We start from the raw sequence: 22,598 nt of genomic DNA, 5'->3' as shown, positions 1-22,598 counted from the left end.
CACACCCCATGCTCCCCAGGACGTGCACTCTACCAACACATCGTGCAGCGCGCTGCTCCCTTCTCCCCCTGTGCAGATCAAAAATGGCTTGGAGAAGTTCGGTCAGTGCTTGTCAGTGGCAGGACCAGGGTTCTAAGCCTGTGTGTTCATTACCACCAGCATCTGATTGTTGTGGAAGAGAAGTATGTGTGCGGTCTGTCTGGGTATTCATCTGTTTATTCAGTGAGGTGTGCTGGCCCCATTTTGGGGGTATTGGTGCAACATCAGGACACTGGTGACAATGTAAGGGGAGCCTGACCTTGCTGTCCTTCAGGCCCTCTTGTCTTCCTCACTGTGGTCCAGGCATGTGGTGTCAGGCTAACAGAGCGGGATTGGTTTCTGCAGCAAACCAAGAGTTTCACTGTTGACATCCGTGCCAAGCCAGAATACCACAAATTCCTCATCGGCAAGGGGGGCGGCAAAATTCGCAAGGTGCGTGACAGCACGGGAGCACGCGTCATCTTCCCCGCGGCTGAGGACAAGGACCAGGACCTAATCACCATCATTGGAAAGGAGGACGCCGTTCGAGAGGCACAGAAGGAGCTGGAGGCCTTGATCCAAAACCTGGTAGGGAGCGGGCCGTGGCAGCCGACTCTGCCGGGGCCGTGGTGGGGAGCGGGCCTCGGCAGCCGACTCTGCTGGGGCTGTGGTGGGGAGCGGGCCTCGGCGGCCGACTCTGCTGGGGCCGTGGTGGGGTGGCTTATCTTCCATCTCTTCTTAACACTGCAGGATAATGTGGTGGAAGACTCCATGCTGGTGGACCCCAAGCACCACCGCCACTTTGTCATCCGGAGAGGCCAGGTCTTGCGGGAGATTGCTGAAGAGTATGGCGGGGTGATGGTCAGCTTCCCACGCTCTGGCACACAGAGCGACAAAGTCACCCTCAAGGGCGCCAAGGACTGTGTGGAGGCAGCCAAGAAACGCATTCAGGAGATCATTGAGGACCTGGTAGGCACTTGGGTGCTCGAGGACGGGTTCTCACCCCCCAGTGGCCACTCACCAAAGCCATGTATGAGTGTTCCCTCCACCCTGCAGGCAGGTGACTCCCTCATACGGCCCCAGAAGGCTTCAGAAGGGGCTTTCAGGTGCTTGCTCTTCTTTCCTCAGCCTGTCTGGCCTCCTTCCTGATAGTTGGTGAGAATTCTGCCTGTGAGAAGCACTTTAAAAAAAAAAAGAGAGAGAGAGAGAGAAGAAGAAGAGGGGGGGAAGAAAGCAAGAGAAAGAAAGAAAATGCAGTCTGTAAGGGGTCAGAAAAAATGGAAATGCAGTCTGTGTAAGGGGCCAGCTCACTCCTCCCCTCTGTGAAGGAAAGAAAATCGATTTGAGGGCATCCACGTGAATCCACAGGAAGTCACGAGAAGACGTGGTCTTTTTCTAAAGCAGTCTTCAGAGAGTGTCCCCTCCAGGTCACTCACCTGCCAGGGCCTTGGATGCCCTTTCTCTGATAATCAAGTCCGTTGCATCCTCATGGAGTCAGAGGCTACCCCCAGGAGGTCCCACTCCCTTGGCTGAATTGGCCACCCCACAGGGACAGCAGCTGGCCTTCTGGGACACATTTCAGAGGAGGCCCACCCCCTTAGACCTGTCCTGCTACCTTCCCTCCTCCCTGCGCCTGGAGCCCTGGACTCAGGAGAAGGGGAGCATCTGTGCCAAGTGGCTGTAGAGGACAGGGAGGAAGGTGGTGTGAAGAGTTCTGTAAAACTGGCCCTAAGGAATTTAATCTTTGTTGTTTTCTTTTTTCTTTGTGTACCTCCCTCCAGGAAGCTCAGGTGACACTAGAATGTGCTATACCCCAGAAATTCCATCGATCTGTCATGGGCCCCAAAGGTTCCAGAATCCAGCAGATTACTCGGGATTTCAGTGTTCAAATTAAATTCCCAGACAGAGAGGAGAACCCAGGTGGGTCCCCCATTAGCCCTGTTCTGCTTGTTAATAGCGGTGCCTCCCACGTGAGAGGCGGAGCTGTCGCACATACTGGTGAGGCTCTTTCCTGTCTCTGCTGGAAAACCATCTGTGTATTCTGGGGGCTTCCAGAGGTTTAGGGTCACTCCCTGGCCTTTAAAAGATGGACTATGGGCCGGGCGCGGTGGCTCATGCCTGTAATCCCAGCACTTTGGGAGGCCGAGACGGGTGGATCACGAGGTCAGGAGATCGAGACCATCCTGGCTAACACGGTGAAACCCCGTCTCTACTAAGGAATACAAAAAACTAGCTGGGCGTGGTGGTGGGCGCCTGTAATCCCAGCTACTCGGGAGGCTGAGGCCAGAGAATGGCGTGAACCCAGGAGGCGGAGCTTGTAGTGAGCTGAGATCCGGCCACTGCACTCCAGCCTGGGCGACAGAGCGAGACTCCATCTCAAAAAAAAAAAAAAAAAGATGGACTATGTCAGTTATTGACAGAGTGACCAGGTGACCTTCACATGTCCTAGAAACACACAAGGTAGCGAGTCCCAAGGCAATGAGGAGCGTGCAGCCTTATCCTCGGGTGCCCCGAGTTCAGTCCCAGTGATTCTCATGATATCGTTTGGATCGCATGAGTCCGGTTGGAGAGCTTCCTCCTCCACACCTCCCTTCACTGTGGGGTGTCCCCTGTGAGGCAGGCAGCTGCTGCCTCTGGCTGGCCGGAGGGCACCATCCAAGTGGCTGGCAGTTCCTCTAGGAGGGCATTCAGCTCTCGGTACCCTGCTTGCCCCCAGCTCTGCTCATGCACCTGGTGGTGGGGAGGCGACCTGTGGGATGTGGGTGGGTTGCCGCTCTCTCACTTGTTCTGCATTTGTGAAACAAAAGGTCTGCTCTCCACTCTGTGTGTCAGGCTTGGCTGAGCTGTTTGGGCGGCAGGTGGCCCTGCAGCCTGCTGAGTTCACATAGCGTCATCTCTCTGGGCATCCAGGAAGCACGTCACACACAGCCATTCAAGCCCCTTTGTTTTCCTGAGAACACAGGCTGTTTTGAGTAGGAAACTAATAAACTCATACTGCACTCCATCTAGGTTTTACACTTCAGTGGTTATTTAAAACTTTAATTTTGATAGAATTTCACAGAATAGTAGACACGTCCTGATCGTGTCACAGAAACAGCGTAGACACGTCCTGATAGAGTTTCACAGAATAGTGTAGTATTACGCCCCGATATTTCACAGAATAGTGTAGACATCGCCCTGATCATGTCATTAGAACAGCCGCAGACACGTCCTGATAGAGTTTCACAGAATAGTGTAGACACGTCCTGATCATGTCACAGAACAGCGTAGACACGTCCTGATAGTTTCACAGAATAGTGTAGACACGTCCTGATCATGTCACAGAACAGCGATATCAGTCTCTACTTGAGTTTCACAGAATAGTGTAGACACATCCTGTGGCACCAGTTTCTTTTCTCAACTTCTCCCCTTTTACACACTTTTTTTTCTGAATGTAATTTTTAGACATGTCCCTTTATTCATGGTGGATATTTTCTTAGAACAAGGACATTCTCTTGCATGGTTCTAGCACATTTATCGGAATCAGATCTAACATTATATAACAGTAGTATCTAACATGTTATCAGTATTCAAATTTGCCAGTTTTTCTCCTTCAGAAATGCCTACTTCCCCCCACCCCGGGATCACCCTTGATTTTAGGCGGGCGTCTGTCTGGCCTCCTGCTCGTTTATTTACATCACACACCTGGGTTCTGTCTTAGTGATAATTATTGTTGTGGTGTCTATTTTGGTACCCATTGGTGTCCCAGCGTCGTCTGTGGGAGCCCCTCCAGCTGCCTTCTGTGTCCTGTTCACACACCCTTCACTCCTGGGGCTCTCGCTTCCTGGCATAAGGAGCTGGCGCAGGTTTACCTTGGCCTTGTCCTTTCTGTCTCCCCTAGACCTCTCACCCGCTTCCCACTGCCTCTCCCGGGTGGGGCTGCATGCTAGCCACCTTCCCTGATGAGCCCTGCCTCACAGTCAAGCCCCACATGTGCAGTGGGCCTGCCCTGTGTTCCTCCCATGAATTAACTCATCTGATCTCACTGAAGGCTCTGCTGTAGTTGCTGTTAGCTTCATTTTCAAGGTGAATAAGGGAGACACAGAGCTCACGGCCCGCCTGCAAAGCCTTCAGTGTCCCCCCAGGTCTGGGAGCCCCCTTTGAGGCTGCTGTGGGGACGGCCTATCTGCTCTCCCTGCCCAGACCAAGACCTCTTGAAGGACAGGAGTGGTCTCCCCTCCGTTTTACCACCCAGCACCCAGCAGGTGCCTCACAGACGTGTGCATCTGAATAAGGCATGGGGTCTCTTCCAGCCGCTGTGAGCTGTCCCCTTTCCCCTTTCTCTCTAGTTCACAGTGCAGAGCCAGTTGTCCAGGAGAATGGGGACGAAGCTGGGGAGGGGAGAGAGGCCAAAGATTCTGACCCTGGCTCTCCAAGGAGGTGTGACATCATTATCATCTCCGGCCGGAAAGAAAAGTGTGAGGCTGCCAAGGAAGCCCTGGAGGTATGTGTCTGTGTGCCCTCCTGCACCCCCGCCTAGGCCCAGTCAGCAGGCACCTGGGGAGAGGCGTGGCCTGGATGGGATGGACGGTTGCCCAGTGGCAGTGGCAGTGGAGCTACCCATCTTGCTCCTACCATGTGCGCACGGGCTGTCTGGCTGTGCTCCTCAGCTGGACACAGAGTTTGGGGAGGCCACTTCCCTTCACCAGGCCTCCGGGTTCTACAGCCGCTTTCTGGGACAGCTGGGGATCCGGCCTCTCAGGCCCGTGGTGGGTGTGGGGGCTGTGGAAGGGTCTCAGTTGCAGGGGTTTGAATGTGACCTCCAGTTGCAGTGTCTCCCCCCATGTGAGTGGGGATCCTCAGGCCTAGCTCACCTTGTGTGCAGTCAGTGTTGAGTGCCACCTGCACATTGGATGCTGCTCTCAGTGCTGCGCTGCCACAGCACAAAAATAGTTCTCACATTGCAGGGGAGAGACAAGCAGTCAACACAGATATATCCTGTGGCAAGTGATGGTAAATGCTGTGGCAAGAAAGAGTAGGTTCTGGAGGCGAAGGGCGGTGGGGGAGACAGGGCAGGGAAGGTGAGCAGCGGTCCGAGGGTCCCTCGTGACACCTCTTGGGTGTCGGTCAAAGTCATCCTGACCCCAAGGATGTGCCAGCAGTCAGGGCCTCTCTTCCTACGTGGGCCTGAAGGGGCTGCTGTAATTCAGGAGGGCAGGCTTCAGTGAAGGGTCTGGAAGTTTTGTCTGTCAGCGTTATCCTAATGCAAATCTTTTCCCATTCTTTTGAGTTCAAGGCCCTGGAGGCATGTCAGGTGGGGTACATTGCTGTTGTCAGAGGGCTGTTTGCTTTGTGTTTCATGGAGCCCCGTTGCTGAGCTTACAAGGTCACTCATCTCCCAGCTCCCATGGCCTAACCGTGACCATCCTCCATGCAGGCATTGGTCCCCGTCACCATCGAAGTAGAGGTGCCCTTTGACCTTCACCGTTACGTTATCGGGCAGAAAGGAAGTGGGATCCGCAAGATGATGGACGAGTTTGAGGTAGACCCCTTTCCCGGGAGGCCGTGTCACAGGAGCGGCCTGTCACATCCTCTCCTGAGTGCCAGTGTCCGTCCTCAGCTTCTTGTTGACTCTGCCTCCTCCTGCTCGGATTGAGCACTGGCTTCCTTCATGGCGGGTGGGCTTCCCTCTCACTCCTGGGTCCCAGTGCCAATGGACTCCTCCTGTTCTCTGGGGTCCCAAACATCAAGTCAGCCCCTCTTCACGTAGGTGAACATACATGTCCCAGCACCTGAGCTGCAGTCTGACATCATCGCCATCACGGGCCTTGCTGCAAATCTGGACCGGGCCAAGGCTGGACTGCTGGAGCGTGTGAAGGAGCTACAGGCCGAGCAGGAGGACCGGGTGAGCAGGAGGTGGCCAGGGCGCTGCCTGGAGCCATGGTGCTGAGCTCTGGGCACATGTCAGAATCTAGGGGAGTTCTTCGAGATCCCAGAATCCCAGTTACATCTGGGTGGCTGGAGGTGAGACGCAGGCAGTGCCAGGATGCAGTCAGCATCCAGAGGTCTTGCTGTGGAACTAGCTAAGAGCATGGAACCTTTCTCTTTTTCATATAAAAGTGACAAAGTTGGACTTCTGTGTAAATTTGCAGTTCCTCTTACAACCAAATCAGAAGGTACCTCAGACCTACAGGAAAGGTCCGGGTTGCGAGAGACCCCCATGTAGTGAGGACGAGCGTCAGGGGACCCCCACTGACCTCTAGCACAGGGTGGTCAAAGGGCGAGTGACTTCCTGGTAAGCAGGGATGAAACCCCCCAGCCTCTGGCAGGGCTGATGTTGGAGGATTGTGTGAGTGGAGCAGCGCTGCAGACCGGAGCGCGGGTTCTGGAAACTTGGAGCCAGCTGTGCCCGGTGGGTGGTGGCTTGCTGAGGGGTTGGCTTTCCACCTCTCCCGTCAGCACATCGAGTCTGGTGAATGGGGTGGAGCTCGTGAACCTCACACGGTCTCAGTGTACCCCTGCGCGGACTCCGGGTTCTGTCCTGCAGCCCAGTCATACCTGTAGCCTTTGGGCCTGGGTGTTCAGGGGCTGTGGCTGCCCCTCTTCTTGGTCTGCCTCTGCCCCAGCCCTAAAAAGATCCAGAGCACTTCTATGCATATCCATCAGACCCCTGTTTGACAAACGAGGAGGGTAGGGCCCCAAGCTCATCACACTGCCCGCTCTGTCAGTTCCCGAGTACGATCCTCGCAAGGGGCCGCAAGCCCTCTTTTGAAGGATTTATAGACCTCCTTGTGGAGCAGCCAAGTTCCCTGGTTCTCGCCATTAGCAGACAGTGGAAGGTGGCAGGGGTCGGACCCGAGAAGCGGCAGACCATTCCGGACCATGGGTTACAGAACACTGCGGCATCTCTGCTGTCCTGTGACCGGGGTAGAAGGGGGGCATGGGGTCACGGTGGGTCAGCTTAAGACCAAAAAGCTCTGTGTTCTTTGCCTCATTCTTGCTCCTTTCATTTGTAGGCTTTAAGGAGTTTTAAGCTGAGTGTCACTGTAGACCCCAAATACCATCCCAAGATTATTGGGAGAAAGGGGGCAGTGATTACCCAGATCCGGCTGGAGCATGACGTGAACATCCAGTTTCCTGATAAGGACGATGGGAACCAGGTGAGAGCCTCGGAGCGCGTCTGGGGCAGAAGCACTTGTTGACCTTTGTCGTGACTTGGGAGCAGTAACCAGATGTGCCTAGATGGGGGTTCAAGGGCCAAGTTGAGAGTGGCGAGTCTCTGAGGACCTGATTCTGGCTTGAGGTTTGGGCTATGTCTTGGCACTTGCCGGATAGGTGCGGTCTCTGGCACCATGTATCATCTGGGGCCTGGGGCCTTTTCTCCTGTGTCGCCTTCCGGAAAATGAGCAGGAGCTCCAGCTGGGTCCTTGATCAGTGGTACCTCCAGGTGTAGCTCCGGGCTTCTCTGAGGCTCTCAGGGGCTCGGGGGCTCAGGTGGATGTTTCTCTGCAGCCCCATCTGTAAACACCGTTGTGCTTGCCGGATGGTCCTTAGCAAACTCTTCTTGTTACTTCCTCCAAATTGCAGTGCCACCCCCCTGCCACTGGCTCTCATGGCCTCCTGCCTCGCTCAGAACAAAATGAAAGGCAGCCTCATCCCCTCTCTGGGCTCTGCCACCTGGCATGCAGGGCAGCCCCACCCAACACCCCCATGTGTGTCTGGCTCCCTCTTGCACACACATGGCCTTCCCAGGCTTGGTCTTTCCTGGCATCCTGCCAGGGTGTCTGCTTCCTAGACGTGTCCAGCACAGCTTTGCCCACAGTGGGAGACTAGCAAGCCTTGGTGACCACGGTTGTGCTGGCGACCAGAAACAGTCAGCAGACCCTCTGGCAGCAAAGCCCCTCCCCGCCTCGCTCCCACTGCCTCTGGCAGCAAAGCCCCTCCCCGCCTCGCTCCCACTGCCTCTGGCGGCAAAGCCCCTCCCCGCCTCGCTCCCACTGCCTCTGGCGGCAAAGCCCCTCCCCGCCTCGCTCCCACTGTGGGCATGCTGCCCAGGGTTTTCCGTGGCTTCACCTTCCCCTTCTTTCTCCCCAGCTTCTTGTTTCCTTTTGGATCTTTGAGTCACACACACCCCAGCCAGGCCAGGAGGGCCCACCTGCACCCTGCCTCCTCCGGCTCCCACATCCTTCTCTCTCCAAGTACATTTTTAAATTTCTAATCCTGATCTTGAGAGTTTAGCTCTTTTTTTTTTTTTTTTGAGAGAAAGAGTCTTGTTCTGTCGCCCGGCTGGAGTGTAGTGGCACAATCTCGGCTCACTGTAACCACCTCCCAGGTTGAAGTGATTCTCGTGCTGCAACCTCCCAAGTAGCTGGGACTACAGCTGTGAGCCACCACTCCCAGCCCAGGAGTTCAACTCTTTTAAATCTCTCACCCTTATTGCCCTTTATTTCCCTCTACTATTCTATATAATTACCAATTTTAAGTCATTATAGGTGAGGTGCAGTGGCTCACACCGGTAATCCCAGCACTCTTGGAGGCTGAGGCGGGTGGATCACCTGAGGTCAGGAGTTCAAGGCCAACCTGACCAGCATGGCGAAAGCCTGTCTCTCCTAAAAATACAAAAATTAGCCAGGGGCGGTGGCGTGCGCCTGTAATCCCAGCTACTTGGGAGGCTGAGACAAAAGAGTAGCTTGAACCCAGGAGGTGGAGGTTGCAGTAAGCTGAGATCACGCCATTGTGCTCCAGCCTGGGCGACAGAGTGAGACTCCATCTTTTAAAACAAAAGTCATTATTTAGCAGTTAGACTATTCTATCTAATACACCATGAGCCAAGTGGGGTGGAGCCGTCATTTCTTCAGGGCAGCTTTTTCCTGTGAGCTGTGCTTCTGTTGGTGAGGTTCTGTGCCTGGCAGCACGCAGGTGGTGCCTGAGGCTGTCGGCTCTGCTGGGCCACGTGCGGCTGGGGCTGCTGCCTCCCGCTCTGGCGTTTGCTTCACTCTGGACAGAACCTTCTTGGGCTGCTGCTCTGTTGTCTCTAGGTTGGGGGCTTTGTCGCCCACGCTGGAGTGCAGGGGCGCAGTCTCGGTTCACTGCAACCTCTGCCTCTTGGGTTCACGCCATTCTCCTGCCTCAGCCTCCCGTGTAGCTGGGACCACAGGTGCCCGCCACCTCGCCCGGCTAATTTTTTGTATTTTTAGTAGAGATGGGGGTTTCACCGTGTTAGCCAGGATGGTCTCGATCTCCTGACCTTGTGATCGGCCCGTCTCGGCCTCCCAAAGTGCTGGGATTACAGGCGTGAGCCACCGCGCCCGGCCTAGGTTGGATCTTTCTGCTCGTCTCCTTCCCAGGCATTTGTCCCTGTCCTCTAGTCCTGTTGTGTGGTGGTGCTTCCGTGTTGTAGACGTGGTGTTTTCACCGATTGTGGGTTACAGGTGTTTTGTTACCACATTTCCTCTATGCCCTGAACTGTCTGCTTGGTCTGCTCGTCTGCCATCCCAAGTCTGGTGGTATCTCCTGTCCATTTGTATGGCCCACGGCAGGCCTGAGCCGGCGGGAGCTCTGAGGGAGGGAGGGCTCGCTGTGGAATGCCAGCCAGCCGGCCTCCAGCACAAAGATGCCTCCAGACTGTGGCCCACGTGGGCAAAGCAGCAGGAAGCTGAGGGGCTGGGGCTTTGTCCTTTTTTTTTTTGAGCTGGAGTCTTGCTCTGTCGCCCAGGCTGGAGCGCAGTGGTGCAGTCTCGGTTCACTGCAAGCTCCGCCTCCCGGGTTCATGCCATTCTCCTGCCTCAGTCTCCCAAGTAGCTGGGACTACAGGCGCCCGCCACCTCGCCTGGCTAGTTGCTAGTTTTTTGTATTTTTAATGGAGACGGGGTTTCACCGTGTTAGCCAGGACGGTCTCAATCTCCTGACCTCATGATCCGCCCGCCTCAGCCTCCCACAGTGCTGGGACTACAGGCGCCGCCACCTCGCCCGGCTAGTTTTTTGTATTTTTAGTAGAGACGGGGTTTCACCGTGTTAGCCAGGATGGTCTCGATCTCCTCACCTCCTGATCCGCCCGTCTCGGCCTCCCACAGTGCTGGGATGACAGGTGTGAGCCGCCACGCCCGGCCGGGGCTTTGTCTCTGCCCCGCTGTCCTTGAGTCCAGAGTTCTTGCCTGTCGGTGCCTCTCCTTTGTCTTTGAGGACAAATGTCCTTTTTCGTCCTGTAATTCACTGTCTTTCGGGTGGAGTCTGGGAAGAATCGGGAGCTGAGTGGACACTGGTAACTCTGTTTTACATCAGCCCTTATGTTGCTTACACCTTCTCTCTCCTGAGCTGTTTTCCTTAGCAGTGGGGGCTGGCTCTGGCCCCTGCCGGGAATCCCAGTAAGGCATCCCCTTTTCTGACTACTTTCTCCCTTTTTAGCCCCAGGACCAAATTACCATCACAGGGTACGAAAAGAACACAGAAGCTGCCAGGGACGCTATATTGAGAATTGTGGGTGAACTTGAGCAGATGGTTTCTGAGGACGTCCCGCTGGACCACCGTGTTCACGCCCGCATCATCGGTGCCCGCGGCAAAGCCATTCGCAAAATCATGGATGAATTCAAGGTGAGCCGGCTGGAAGCACAGTGGGTGAGCATCCCTGTCTCACCGGGGCGCCTGGCTGGCCAGAAGAAAGGGGAGGGCATGGCCTTCCCCTCCAGATGATGAGGCCACAACCCCAGGGCTGGCAGTGGAACTGTCCTCATAGACACCACAGGTCAGTGCAAGCGATGGCCTGTGTGAGGCATCCCCGTGACGGCTGCCTGGCGAGCTCCTCTGTGGGTGGGAATTTCATGCAAGAGCGTACAGTGCGTGCTGCGGCCCTCTGTCTGCTGTGAACAGGGTGCTCCCGAGACGCACCTAAGTTGGTGTGGTGATGAGACTGACTAACTTCAGAACAACTCTGAAACCAGATTTTAAAATGTTTGCTAACTCAGAAAATGCTTCACTAGAAACAGACACATAATTTTAACGCTTTTCCTCGCTCACAGCCCCTCATCTGCCGTTGTACCTCCTTCCAGGTGGACATTCGCTTCCCACAGAGCGGAGCCCCAGACCCCAACTGTGTCACTGTGACGGGGCTCCCAGAGAACGTGGAGGAGGCCATCGACCACATCCTCAACCTGGAGGAGGAATACGTGAGTCTGCGTGGGCCTTAGAGCCCGCAGGCACCCTGGCACGTCCACGGGCCTGAGGCCCAGCCAGGAGCTTCAGGGGACAAGAGGGCACTTGTGTTTCCAGAGGCAGGCGAGGTGCAGGGGTGAGCAGGTGGGCGGGATGCTGGGGGTGCTGGGCAGACTGACCCTGTCTTCCTGTCCTCTGCCTGCAGCTGGCCGACGTGGTGGACAGCGAGGTGCTGCAGGTGTACATGAAACCCCCGGTACACGAGGAGGCCAAGGCACCTTCCAGAGGCTTTGTGGTACGGGACGCACCCTGGACCGCCAGCAGCAGTGAGAAGGTCAGACGCGGGCTTCTGCCCTCCTGGGTCCCAGGGCGGGCGGGTGGGCGGGCGGTGGGCGGGCTCGGTGTCCCGAGGGTGGCAACTGCGTCGGAAGCTGCTTGCGAGTCGGGAAGCAACCCCTCCTGAAGCTGTGTCCTCTCTCTGCACAGGCCCCCGACATGAGCAGCTCTGAGGAATTTCCCAGCTTTGGGGCTCAGGTGGCTCCCAAGACCCTCCCTTGGGGCCCCAAACGATAATGATCAAAAAGCAGAAACCTCTCCAGCCTGCTGACCCGAACCCAACCACACAATGGTTTGTCTCAATCTGACCCAGCGGCTGGACCCTTCGTAAATTGTTGACGCTCTTCCCCCCTTCCCGAGGTCTCACAGGGAGCCCAGTGCCTGGCTCTGCGTGCGGCCGCTCCTCCAGGCCTGGCTGTGCGCTGCCCACTCAGGACCTGCTCCACTGTTTAACACTAAACCAAGGTCATGAGCATTCGTGCTAAGATAACAGACTCCAGCTCCTGGTCCACCCGGCATGTCAGCCAGCACTCCGACCATCACCAGAGCTCCGCAGCTGTGGCTAGGATTCGACTTCCTGTGTCATGACCTCAGGAAATAAACGTCCTTGACTTTATAAAAGCCAAACGTTTGCCCTCTTCCTTTCCCACCTCCTGCCCATTTCCCGTGGTCCAGACCGTCCTGTTGGTGGAGTGCAGTCAGCCTCCTCCAACTGCCAAAGCGCCTCAGCACAGGTGTCCGCAAGGAAGACCTGGCTCTGGACAGCAGGAGGGCGGGTTCCTGGAGCTGGGGGGTGACCTGAGAGGCAGAGGGTGACTTGGGTTCTCAAGCAGTCCCGATTTTACCTGCCGTGGGGTCTGAAAGCACCAAGGGTCCCTGCCCCTGCCTCCACTGCCAGACCCTCAGCCTGAGTCTGGTGAGTGGAGCCTGGAGGCAAGGCAGTAGGCACCATCTGGGTCCCTTGTGGCCGTCAGAGTGTCTGCTGTGATTGAGACGTGCACAGGATGGGGGAGGTAGGGCCTTACGCTTATCCTCAGTGGGGGCAGTTTGCCTTAGATGACAGCTAGGCTTTTCTTCACGCCACCTGCAGCCCCTGCCCACCCCTGCCCTAGATGCCGTGTTCAGTTGCCTTCTTTCTACCTCAGCCGGCGTGGAGTGGTCTCTGCAGTTAGTGCCACCCCACACACTCATCTCTTGATTGAGACGTTTCTGGTGGTTGTGGGTTTCCCGTGGAGCTGGGGGTGGGCGCCATGTACCAAAGCTGGAGGCTGGCGCTTTCCCTCAGCACAGGTGGGTCAGCGGCCAGCAGGCCCATCCAGAGTGGGAGTGGGCACTCCCACCCCACCCACAGGCCGTCCAGATGTGCACGCCAGCCCCTAGGAGCGGGTCCCGGGTGATTGGCAGTTTTCACGGTCCAGGGCCAAGAGACGATGGCATGGGGCCTGGAGCATGAGGTAGAGCAGAATGCAGACCACACCACTGGATGCCGAGAGCCCCTGCTCTCCGAGGGAGGCATCTGTGTCTTGCTGTGAGGGCCGAGGACGGGGCCCCAGTCTCTAGTTTTCTGGTCTTCCCATCCTTGTCTCTGTCCCCCACAGAGGTGACAGAGCTGCTGGCGAGTTGTCCCAGGTATTTGAGTTACGGAAAAGCTGACTGGCGCCCATCCATCTCCCAGCCCTTCCCTGGGGACAGTCGCTTCTGCCTTGGCACCTCACCCCCAGTGTTTCTATCAGTTGAATAACTCAAGCTTGGTCATCTTCACTCCGGAATTCCTGAGTAGACCCAGAAGGGCTTAGCCCAAGTCTAGCTGCAGCTGCCTCGGCAAGTCCGCATTTGCTCAGGCAGCCCTAATCGGGCCTGTTCACAGGAATGGTAAATTGGATCGGAAGGAACATTTCCTCCAGCTTCACAGGTTAGGGTGACCGTGGCTTAGGAAACGGAAGGAAAGCGAGGCACTTTTCCGCCTTTCCCGGGATCTGTCCCCTCCACCTCCACGGGGGAGGCCGCTGGGGGAGGGACTGCCGCCTCTTCCCCATCTGCGTGAGTTCTGGCACTCTCCTGTTCGCCGCTTGCTTCCAGCTCCCTCCAGTCTCCATCCCAGCGGGTTCCTCCTCTGTCTTTTCTATAATGTCCTAAAACATCCGGCCCCTACGCCCCCAAAGGTAAATTTTAATTCTCCCCGAATTTTGCACATCTCTGTATGTCACTCGATGTCTCAGACGCAAGCCCTTTCCTAAACTGTTTTGGCTTTTCTCTCTTTTCCTTTGGGTGGTGGTTGTAAGGGTGATGAAATGACGGTCCCCAGCCTGCCTCCCTGAAGCCTCTGTGCTGTCGGGAGAGCCCTGGGCAGGGATGAGGCTGGGGTGAGGCGTGTGTGTGCTTTTTCTCTTGTCGGATGTCTTCCATATTATCTGTTTCCATAGCTACAATCCATCCCTTGGCCTTAACTTTGGAATCTGGAGATTATATGCAAACATGTGTAAAGGCTCATGAATATGGATGACACTGGAATTTTATAAATTCTAAAATAAAACCCGAAACCAGATGTAGTGTGCTGGGACTCATTTTGTCATGCTGCCGCCTGTGTTCCCTTTCTCGTCACCCTGGAGTGGTGACTGGCATCCGTGGGTAGTTTGTCTTTGGTGTGATTTTCTCAGCAGTTCTCAACACTGTGTTCAACGGCCCCTTGAGAGCCACATTAAGGGAGACTCAGGTGTGGTCATGGCAAGAGGGTGGCTGCCTGTCCCTGTCCTCTGGCCACCAGCCAGTCAGCAGCTGCCCTGCAGCCCTCCTCATTGAGGGTGGACAACTGTCCTTGTGCAGCAGCACCTGCCACTCCCTTTCAGGACTCTTGCCAGCCTCAGTGGCATTCCTAGCACCCTGGACCCAGCTCGTGAGTTACGAGGAGCTGAGTTAGGGGGTGGGGGGTGCAGGCGGAGGCCTCGGCTGGAGGAGGAGGGAGGGGTGTTGAGTGGGAGGAGCCACCCCAGGCTCCTGAGTGGCAAGAGATAACCGGGAAGAGTCAAGAGGGAACTGGTGTCCCTGCTGCGGACTGGGCTGGTCCCCACCTGGGAAGACGGGTGTGGCAGCTCCTCTTAAAGCCAAACATGTTGGCCGGGCACAGTGGCTCATGCCTGTAATCCCAGCACTGTGGGAGGCGGAGACGGAGGATCACGAGATCAGGAGATTGAGACCATCCTGGCTAACATGGTGAAATCCCGTCTCTACTAAAAATACAAAAAATTAGCCGGGCGTGGTGGGCACCTGTAGTCCCAGCTACTTGGGAGGCTGAGGCAGGAGAATGGTGTGAACAGGAGTGGAGCTTGCGGTGAGCGAGAATCGTACACTCCGCCTGGGCCACAGGTGAGACTCGTCTCAAATTTAAAAACATGTTTACCCTGACCAGCACTTGCCCGGTTCTGTTGGACCTAAATATGCAAAACCCACAGCAGGGAACGCGTAGCACCCCGACAGGCGGCGCCCTTAACCACATCGAACGCGCCAGCACCCACATCAGAACACCGCACCCCACATCCGGAAGCCCGCGCACAACAGAACGCGCAGCCGCGCCGGCGGAAGCGCCGCTTTTTTACATCAAACCGCGCCACGCGCAGTGGCGTACGCACCCACATCAGAAGCGTATGCCCCAGCAGGCATCCGCGCCTGGCCAGGTGCGCCCGCCCATGACGAAGCCGCACCCGGCCGAAGACGTGCCATAACCCACATCAGGCCCGCGCATCGGGAGGCGTATGACCAGTAACCGCGCGACGGAAGCGTCGCGCACGTCAGGCCGCGCCACCACATCAGGCACCTCGCACCCATCGGGGCTTTACCGCTTTTTACATCAGGCAGCCGCGCCCGGTAGGCCAGCCGCGCCATCAGACGCACCACGCGCCCACATCCGGGACGCGCCGCCAACCCGATGGTAGCTTCGCGCAGGCTGGGCAGCCCAGCACCCAGCCGAACCGCGCCCACAGGCAGCGAGAACCCCAATGAGCCACGCCGCGCCACGGCGAACACCAGCACCCCGGCCGGAGACACACCGCCGGCCCCAGCGAGCCTGGCTGCAAATGATGAATAGGCTTATTGGCAGGGGCTGCCGCGGATGTCTGGGCACCTGGGGCTTCGGCGCGGTGTCCTGACAGGCGCCAGACAGCGTCCCAGTTCCATCCCTGCCCGGTGGCCAAGGTGGTGGCCTGGATAGGAGAGGGTCTGGAAGCAGTGCCACCACACGTCTTTGTCGAGGGCCCTGGATAGGAGAGGTCCGCCCGAGGTAGAGAGCCGCGTGGGCATCAGGGCCCTGGATAAGGGGAAGAAGGGTCTCACGGGTAGGCGCGTAGACTCGGGGTTACTGGATGGGAAGGGTCACAGGCAGGGGTAGAGGCATGTGGGCGTGGGTGATGTGAACTTGCCTCTGACCCACATGCTGGTTGCAGGAGTTTGTTCACCTGGAAGCCTGTGTGTGACCTGAGCATTTTTCTTACGTTTTCAATAATTCACCTTAAAACTTTGGAGTTTAAGACAGCAACAATAAAAGCAACCAGCGGGAAGGAAGTACATGTGGGTTTGTAATCCCGCACTCTGCTGCTGAAACACGCGATGGAATGATGAGCGAAGTCCCCCGTCTGTGTAAAATTTCCGAGTTCCCCACCCAGGTCCTGTGTGCTGTCGCCCATGCTCTGGCGGTGATTGGTGTCCAGCCTTGAACCCGTGAGCCCCTCATTCCTGCTTGGGAAAAGCCCGCCCCACATGAGGCAGAGCACAGTGCTCTTAAATTAGAGTGAATAAATTGTAAATCCTAAAAAAGAAATGCCACAGGCACAAAACCTGCAGCTGCCCTCAGGCTGAGCTGCGGGTTAAAGCAAACGCCCAGGTGAGATGTTCAGAAGGAGGCCTTTTCTGTAAGTTTGGCAGTACTCATCAGAGCACATTAAAACCACATACTCTGGAGGCCAGGCTCGGTGGCTCCGCCTATAATCCCAGCACTTTGGGAGGCGAGAGGCATCATGGAGGTCGGAGATGGAGACCATCCTGGCTAGCTCACCCGGTGGGCTCCCGTCTCCACTAAAAATACAAAAATTAGCCAGGTGTGGTGGTAGCCTGTAGTCAGCTAGCAGGAGGCTGAGCAGAATGGCGTGGCCGGGAGGCAGAGCTTGCAGTGAGCGAGATCGCCACTGCAATCCAGCCTGAAGCACAGCGAGACTCGTCTCAAAAAAAACCATATTTTTTCCCCATACAGTCACTCACCAGCCAGCCCAGGCTGGATTGCAGTGGCGCGATCTGCGTCTCCCGGGTTCCACTTCTCTTGCCTCAGCCTCCCAAGTAGCTGGGACTACGAGCCACTCCATTATTTTAGTAGTGATTTCACCATGTTGAACGGAAGCTGAATTCTCGGGACGCAAGTAATCCCCTCCGCTCTCGGCCTCCCAAGCTGCTAAGGATGCGAGATGCTCGCCACAGCGACCATTAAAACCATACTCTTTTTGGCGCAGTGCAGAACTCCAAGGAAATCAACACAGATGAGCACAGACCCATTTGTCAGCAAGGGGACGGTTACACTGGGAATGCTGTGGGGCGGCAACAGCCAGGGGAAGATTCATGGCTCAGCACAGGAGCCATGGCTTTACGCGTCAGCTGCGATCCAGGGTGGAAAACAATTACGTACAAACACACAAACTGCTGGGGGAAGAGCCACCAGATGTTACAAGTATCCATGTTTCCTCCTCTCATTCCAAAACCTCCCCCATTTGGGTGCTTGCTGTGTACTACGCCCCAAGGAACAGAGAGAAAAACAGCAAGCGGGGCCCTGGGCCAGGGGCCAGGAGCTGGGAGAGGGAGGGAAGTCGGGCAAGGATCAAAAGGACATGTTTAATTGCCGCAGAAGACAAAGAGACACTGTCAGAGGCTGCCTATGGTGGCTGGGGGGCAAGGGGAACCTGATTCAAGAAACAAGCATCCAGAGGACCCAGATAATTGGGAATGGAGGGAGGGGGTGAACGGACCCTTGCTGTGGCCAGGGACACAGAGGTGCAGGGTCTGAGAGCTGGGGCATGTGGGTGATGTCCCTGCGCGGACAGGGCAGGAAGAGGCGGGTGGGTCCAGAGGACCCGAGGGAGATAGGTCCTGTGCTCTGCAACATTCGAAGGTCAGCAGGTGTAAGAGGAGCGGGTGATGTGGCCAGGGGTGGTGAGGACCACAAAGCCCACCGGCCTGATGAGAACTGTTGTGTCCAGGGGTCTGGGGAGGCCACCGAGGGACAGGGGGCCTTGGGTGCAGGGGCCCCTTGGGCTTATGTCTGGGAACGGGAAACAAAGAGGGCCTTGTGAGCTGACAGTCCCTCCCTGCTGGGGATGGAGTGACAGGTGCTCTCAGGAGAGAAGCCGGCGCTGGGGGGAAGCAGGCAATGTGCCCAGAGATGAGGGCACGACAGCAGCCAGCGGTTCACACAGCCATTGCCTGAGGGAAGAGGAGAAGGACACGGTTCACAGGGCTCAGCAGGGGCCGCTCCCCTAAGGGCCACCGGATGTCCTTCCAGGCATCACTGCCGCAGCTGGCTGGCTTTGGGAACCCTGAAGGGTGTCCAGTGGGGGCTGAGCTGGGGAGAGGGTTGGGGGCAGGGACAAGCCAGACTAGGGCCAGGAGCAGGCCATGGCCACAAGGCACAGTGGGCAGCTGGGCAGGGCCCTGTGACCTCAGGAAGTGCACGGGGCAGGGGTGCACGGGGCAGGGGTGCACGGGGCAGGGGTGCACGGGGCAGGGGTACACGGGGCAGGGGCCTGGCTGCTCCCAGACTTGCCTCTGAGCCCTGGTGCTGCTCATCCTTTGCTCCGTTTGTTCCAAAAAGAGCCTGTCGCCAAGAAAGGGCAGCAAGAGGAAGAGGGATGTGACTCTGTGTCCGGAGGTGCAGCAGCCACTGACAAGGACAGGGAGAGGGCTAGGGGGAGGGCCAAGACTGGGCTGTGCAGTTCACCTCATTCTCAGCCAGCGCCTGCTTAGCCAGGTAGTACTCCCGCTTCACTTTGATCTCCACAGACTCTGGGATGTCAGGCACCAGGAGGTCCAGAAGCCGGCCGATGGAGAAAACCACATGCTGGGAGCAGAGGAAGGTACTCACCCCACCCAAACGCCCAGAGTGGCCTTCACAGGCCCAGGCAGGCCAGGCCTCCAGCACCTGCTCCCAGCTGTGGGTGGAGCTAGAAAGCAGCTGTGCAAGAAAAGGAACCCCAGAACGGGTAGAGGCCACCCCAGCTTTTGTGGCCCTGGAGCTCCTGTGGAGACACCCACAATGCCCAGGCACGCATGTCCACACCACAACCCAGGTTTGGGGCCAGGCAGGGAAAACGCAGGTGCAGAGAAGAGCTCTGATTTGACCAAGATGACAAGATGACACAGCAGGAAGTGACCGCAGCGACCCCTCACCACGTGCTCGAATTAGGCAAAGCACAGGGTGGGGGCGTCATGCCATGGATGGGAGAACCAGCAGGTGCCCCAGCTACCTCAAACACAATGACGAAGGCCAGGCGGATGGCAAGAAGATTCCAGTAGGTCTGGGAGTAATGCCCATCATCATCCCGGAAAGCCCGATACCTGCAGCAGACACAGGACTCAGTAGGTGGAGCCAGGGCGGGGCGCTGGCTGGGCAGGGGCCTCTGGAATTAGCCCGTCTCCCCTTTTCCCGCCGTTTCCCTCTCAGATCCCATGTTCCAGTCCTGGCTCTTCATCGAGGGTGCCTGGAATGGGGGTTATCCCCAAACAGGACACTCTGACGATACCTGTGACCGGTGGGTTCCAGAGGCAAATGTGCTGGACACTGGGCTAAACTGGACCCCCTCCCAGTGGAAACGCTTCATTTTCTAGCAGATGTGACAGGCCAGTAAGTCTGTGCTTCTATGGATGACGTCAGTCTACTTATAGGGTGAAAACGCGCCGCCTGCTGGCCTCTGTGAGATCAGCACCTGCTCAGACTGTCCCTGCCCGCAGTGCCCTCCCTCCCTAGCATAAGCCACCCTCAGCTTCACTTGCTATTTCAGACTCTGACATGTTCCTGTGTCTCTGTCACATGGTCAAGATGTGACATTCCATTTTCTTTTCTTTTTTTTTTGAGACGGAGTCTCGCTCTGTCACCCAGGCTGGAGTGCATTGGTGCTATTCAGCTCACTGCAAGCTCCGCCCCCCGGGTTCACGCCATTCTCCTGCCTCAGCCTCCCCAGTAGCTGGGACTACAGGCGCCCGCCACCACGCCCGGCTAGTTTTTTGTATTTTTAGTAGAGACGGGGTTTCACCGTGTTAGCCAGGGGGGTCTCGATCTCCTGACCTCGTGATCCGCCCGCCTCAGCCTCCCAAAGTGCTGGGATTACAGGCGTGAGCCACCGCGCCCGGCCCCATTTTCTAATATAAAGTTACATGTTGCACTCCATGAAAACCATTACCAGGGCCAACTTTGTAGGAAAAGGAAAAAAAAAAAAAAAGAAGAACCAAATATTGAAAGTTAAAAATAAAAATCCCTCAAATGAATGGGATGAACTTTTAAGTGGCTAGACACAGCAGAAGAGAGACTGGGGACGGAGAGACAGTGACGATGAGACCGCCCTGCAGGCAACATAGCACAGTCGCCACCGGGGGAAGCGGGCCACAGCCCAGTGGGAGTCCCGATGACAGTGGACAAGCAGAGAAGCTTCGCTGGAAGGAGTAAGATGGAGACATTTCCAGAACTAAACAAAGACGTAACTCTTTCAGCTGGGCGTGGTGGCTCACGCCTGTAATCCCAGCACTCCTGAGCAGCTGGACTACAGGCCCGTGCCACAAGGCACAGCTAATTTTTTGTAATTTTAATGGAGACGGGGTTTCACCATGTTAGCCAGGATGGTCTCAATCTGCCGGCCTCAGCCTCCCAAAGTTCTGGTATTACAGTCATAAGCCCTCGCACCTGGCCATCCCGGTGCTTCAGAAGGCTGAGGCAGGTGGATCACTTGCGGTCAGGGGTTCGAAACTAGCCTGGCCAACATGGTGAAACCTGCGTCTCTACTAAAAATACAAAAGAGTAGCTGGCGGTGGTGGCAGGAGCCTGTAATCCCAGCTACTGGGAGGCTGAGCAGGAATAAGCTTGAACCCGGGAGGTGGAGGTCACAGTGAGTCGAGATCGGGCCACTGCACTCCAGCCTGGGCAACAAGAGCGAAACTCCCTCTCAAAAGAAAAAAAAGTAAATAATCCCTTCCCTAGGCCAAGTGCAGTGGCTCAACACTTTGGGAAGCCGAGGAGGCTGATCACCTAAGGTTCAGAGTTCAAGACCAGCCAATGTGGTGAAACCTTCACCTCTACTAAAAATACAAAAAAAAAAAAAGTTATCTGGGTGTGGTGGTGCATGCCTACAATCCCAGCTACTTAGGAGGCTGATGCATGAGAATCACTTGAACTGGGAAGCGGGAAGCGGAGGTTGCAGTGAGCCCAGATCATGCCACTGCACTCCAGCCTGGGCGACCATGAGACTCTGTCTCAAAAAAAAAAAAAAAAGTTGCCGGGTGCGGTGGCTCACACAAGGTCAGGCGGATCACAAGGTCAGGAGATCGAGACCAGCCTTGCTGATACGGTGCCACCCCATCTCTACTAAAAATACAAGAAATTAGCGAGTAGCGGTGGCGAGCGCCTGTAGTCCCAGCTACTCGGGGAGGCTGAGAGGCAGGAGAATGCGGCGTGAGCCGGGAGGCAGAGCTTGCAGTGAGCGAGATAAGCCACTGCACTCAGCCCTAGGCCTGGCGGGCAATCGTCTCAAAAAAAAGAAGAAAGAAAGAAAAATATGACAGTAGCGATTGGCTCAGGCCTGTAATCCCAACACATTGGGAGGCCGAGGTGGGCCAGATCACCTGAAGTCAGGAGTTTGAGACCAGCTTGCCAGCAGGTGAACCCTCATCTCACTAAATATGAAATGAGCGAGTGGTGGTGGATCTGTCAGTTACTCGGGAGGATGAGGCAGGAGAATCGCTTAGACCCAGGAAGCGGGCTTGCAGTGAGCCGAATCCTTTCCCTGCCTCCAGCCACAGGCAGAAAAGCGAACCTCCCGTCTCTATAAATAAATAAATAAATAAATAATTTCCTTGGGTACATTTCAGCAACAAGCATCTGTCAAAGATAATTGCTTTTCTTTTTTTTTTTTTTTTAAACAGAGTCTCATTCCTGTTGCCCAGGCTGAACGGCTGATGATCTCAATGCTGCAACCTCCGCCTGCTGAGTTGAAATGATCCTTCCGCCCCAGCCTCCAGAGCAGCTGAGATTACAGGCGTGAACCGCCACGCCCAGGTGTTTTGTTTTGTTTTGGAGATGGAGTCTCTCTCTATCGCCCAGGCTGCAGTGCAGTGCAGTGCACTCGGCTCACTGCAAGCTCTGCCTCCCCGGTTCATGCTATTCTCCCGCCTCAGCCTCCCGAGCAGCTGGGACTACAGGCGCCCGCCACCACACCCAGCTAATTTTTATATTTTTAGTATAGACGGGGTTTCACCGTGCTAACCAGGATGGTCTCCATCTCCTGACCTCATGATCAACCCGCCTCAGCCTCCCAAAGTGCTGGGATTACAGGTGTGAGCCACTGCACCAGCCTTTTTTTGTATTTTTAACAGAGATGGAGTTTCACCATGTTGGTCAGGCTGGTCTCGAACTTCTGACCTCAAATGATCCGCCTGCTTCAGCCTCCCAAAGTGCTGGGATAACAGGCATGAGCCACCATGCCAGGCCAAAATTCTTTAAGAGATAGTCTCTGTCTCTGTCACCCAGGCTGCAGTGCACTGGCATGATCACAGCTCACTGCAGCCCTGACCTCCCAGGCTCAAGCAATGCTCCCCCCTCCCAAGTAGCTGGGATTACAGGTGCATGCCTCCAAGCCCAGCTAATTTTTTTTATTGAGGTCTCACTATGTTGCCCAGGCTGGTCTCAAACTCCTGGGCTCAAGCAGCCTTCCCAACTCAGCCACCTAAAGTGCTGGGATTAAGGAAAACATTTTTCTTTTTTTTTTTTTTTTTTGAGACAGAGTCTTACTCTGTTGCCCAGGCTGGAGTGCAGTGGCACGAGCTTAGCTCACTGCAACCTCCGCCTCCTGGGTTCACGCCATTCTCCTGCCTCAGCCTCC

General features: G+C 56.2%; 2 protein-coding genes across 5 annotated transcripts in view; one reads left to right on the top strand and one right to left on the bottom strand.

Annotated features, from left to right (window-relative positions):
• HDLBP (high density lipoprotein binding protein) overlaps window positions 1-14,026 on the top strand; it is a 90,139-nt gene extending 76,113 nt beyond the window's left edge. For all 4 annotated transcript variants that reach the window (XM_021924455.2, XM_021924456.2, XM_021924457.2 and 1 more), the window contains exons 18-28: window positions 385-606; window positions 769-987; window positions 1,800-1,938; window positions 4,347-4,501; window positions 5,435-5,539; window positions 5,768-5,902; window positions 7,014-7,157; window positions 10,402-10,587; window positions 11,043-11,159; window positions 11,351-11,479; window positions 11,632-14,026. In XM_021924455.2, the coding sequence (XP_021780147.1) occupies window positions 385-606; window positions 769-987; window positions 1,800-1,938; window positions 4,347-4,501; window positions 5,435-5,539; window positions 5,768-5,902; window positions 7,014-7,157; window positions 10,402-10,587; window positions 11,043-11,159; window positions 11,351-11,479; window positions 11,632-11,718 (1,638 nt within the window). In that variant the 3' untranslated portion in view covers window positions 11,719-14,026. The remainder of the gene's footprint in view (window positions 1-384; window positions 607-768; window positions 988-1,799; window positions 1,939-4,346; window positions 4,502-5,434; window positions 5,540-5,767; window positions 5,903-7,013; window positions 7,158-10,401; window positions 10,588-11,042; window positions 11,160-11,350; window positions 11,480-11,631) is intronic.
• Window positions 14,027-17,947: 3,921 nt separating this feature from the next.
• Window positions 17,948-22,598, bottom strand: part of ANO7 (anoctamin 7) — a 39,192-nt gene continuing 34,541 nt past the window's right edge. The window contains 4 exon segments of the mRNA XM_009183545.4: window positions 17,948-18,076; window positions 18,278-18,328; window positions 18,452-18,571; window positions 18,978-19,068. Coding sequence (XP_009181809.2) covers window positions 18,020-18,076; window positions 18,278-18,328; window positions 18,452-18,571; window positions 18,978-19,068 — 319 coding nt within the window. The 3' untranslated portion in view covers window positions 17,948-18,019.

The sequence above is a fragment of the Papio anubis genome, chromosome 10, assembly GCF_008728515.1.
Source record: "Papio anubis isolate 15944 chromosome 10, Panubis1.0, whole genome shotgun sequence".
NCBI classification, from domain to species: domain Eukaryota; kingdom Metazoa; phylum Chordata; class Mammalia; order Primates; family Cercopithecidae; genus Papio; species Papio anubis.
The sequence above is the reverse complement of the archived record's forward strand: the minus strand, read 5'-3'. Positions and strand labels throughout refer to the sequence as shown.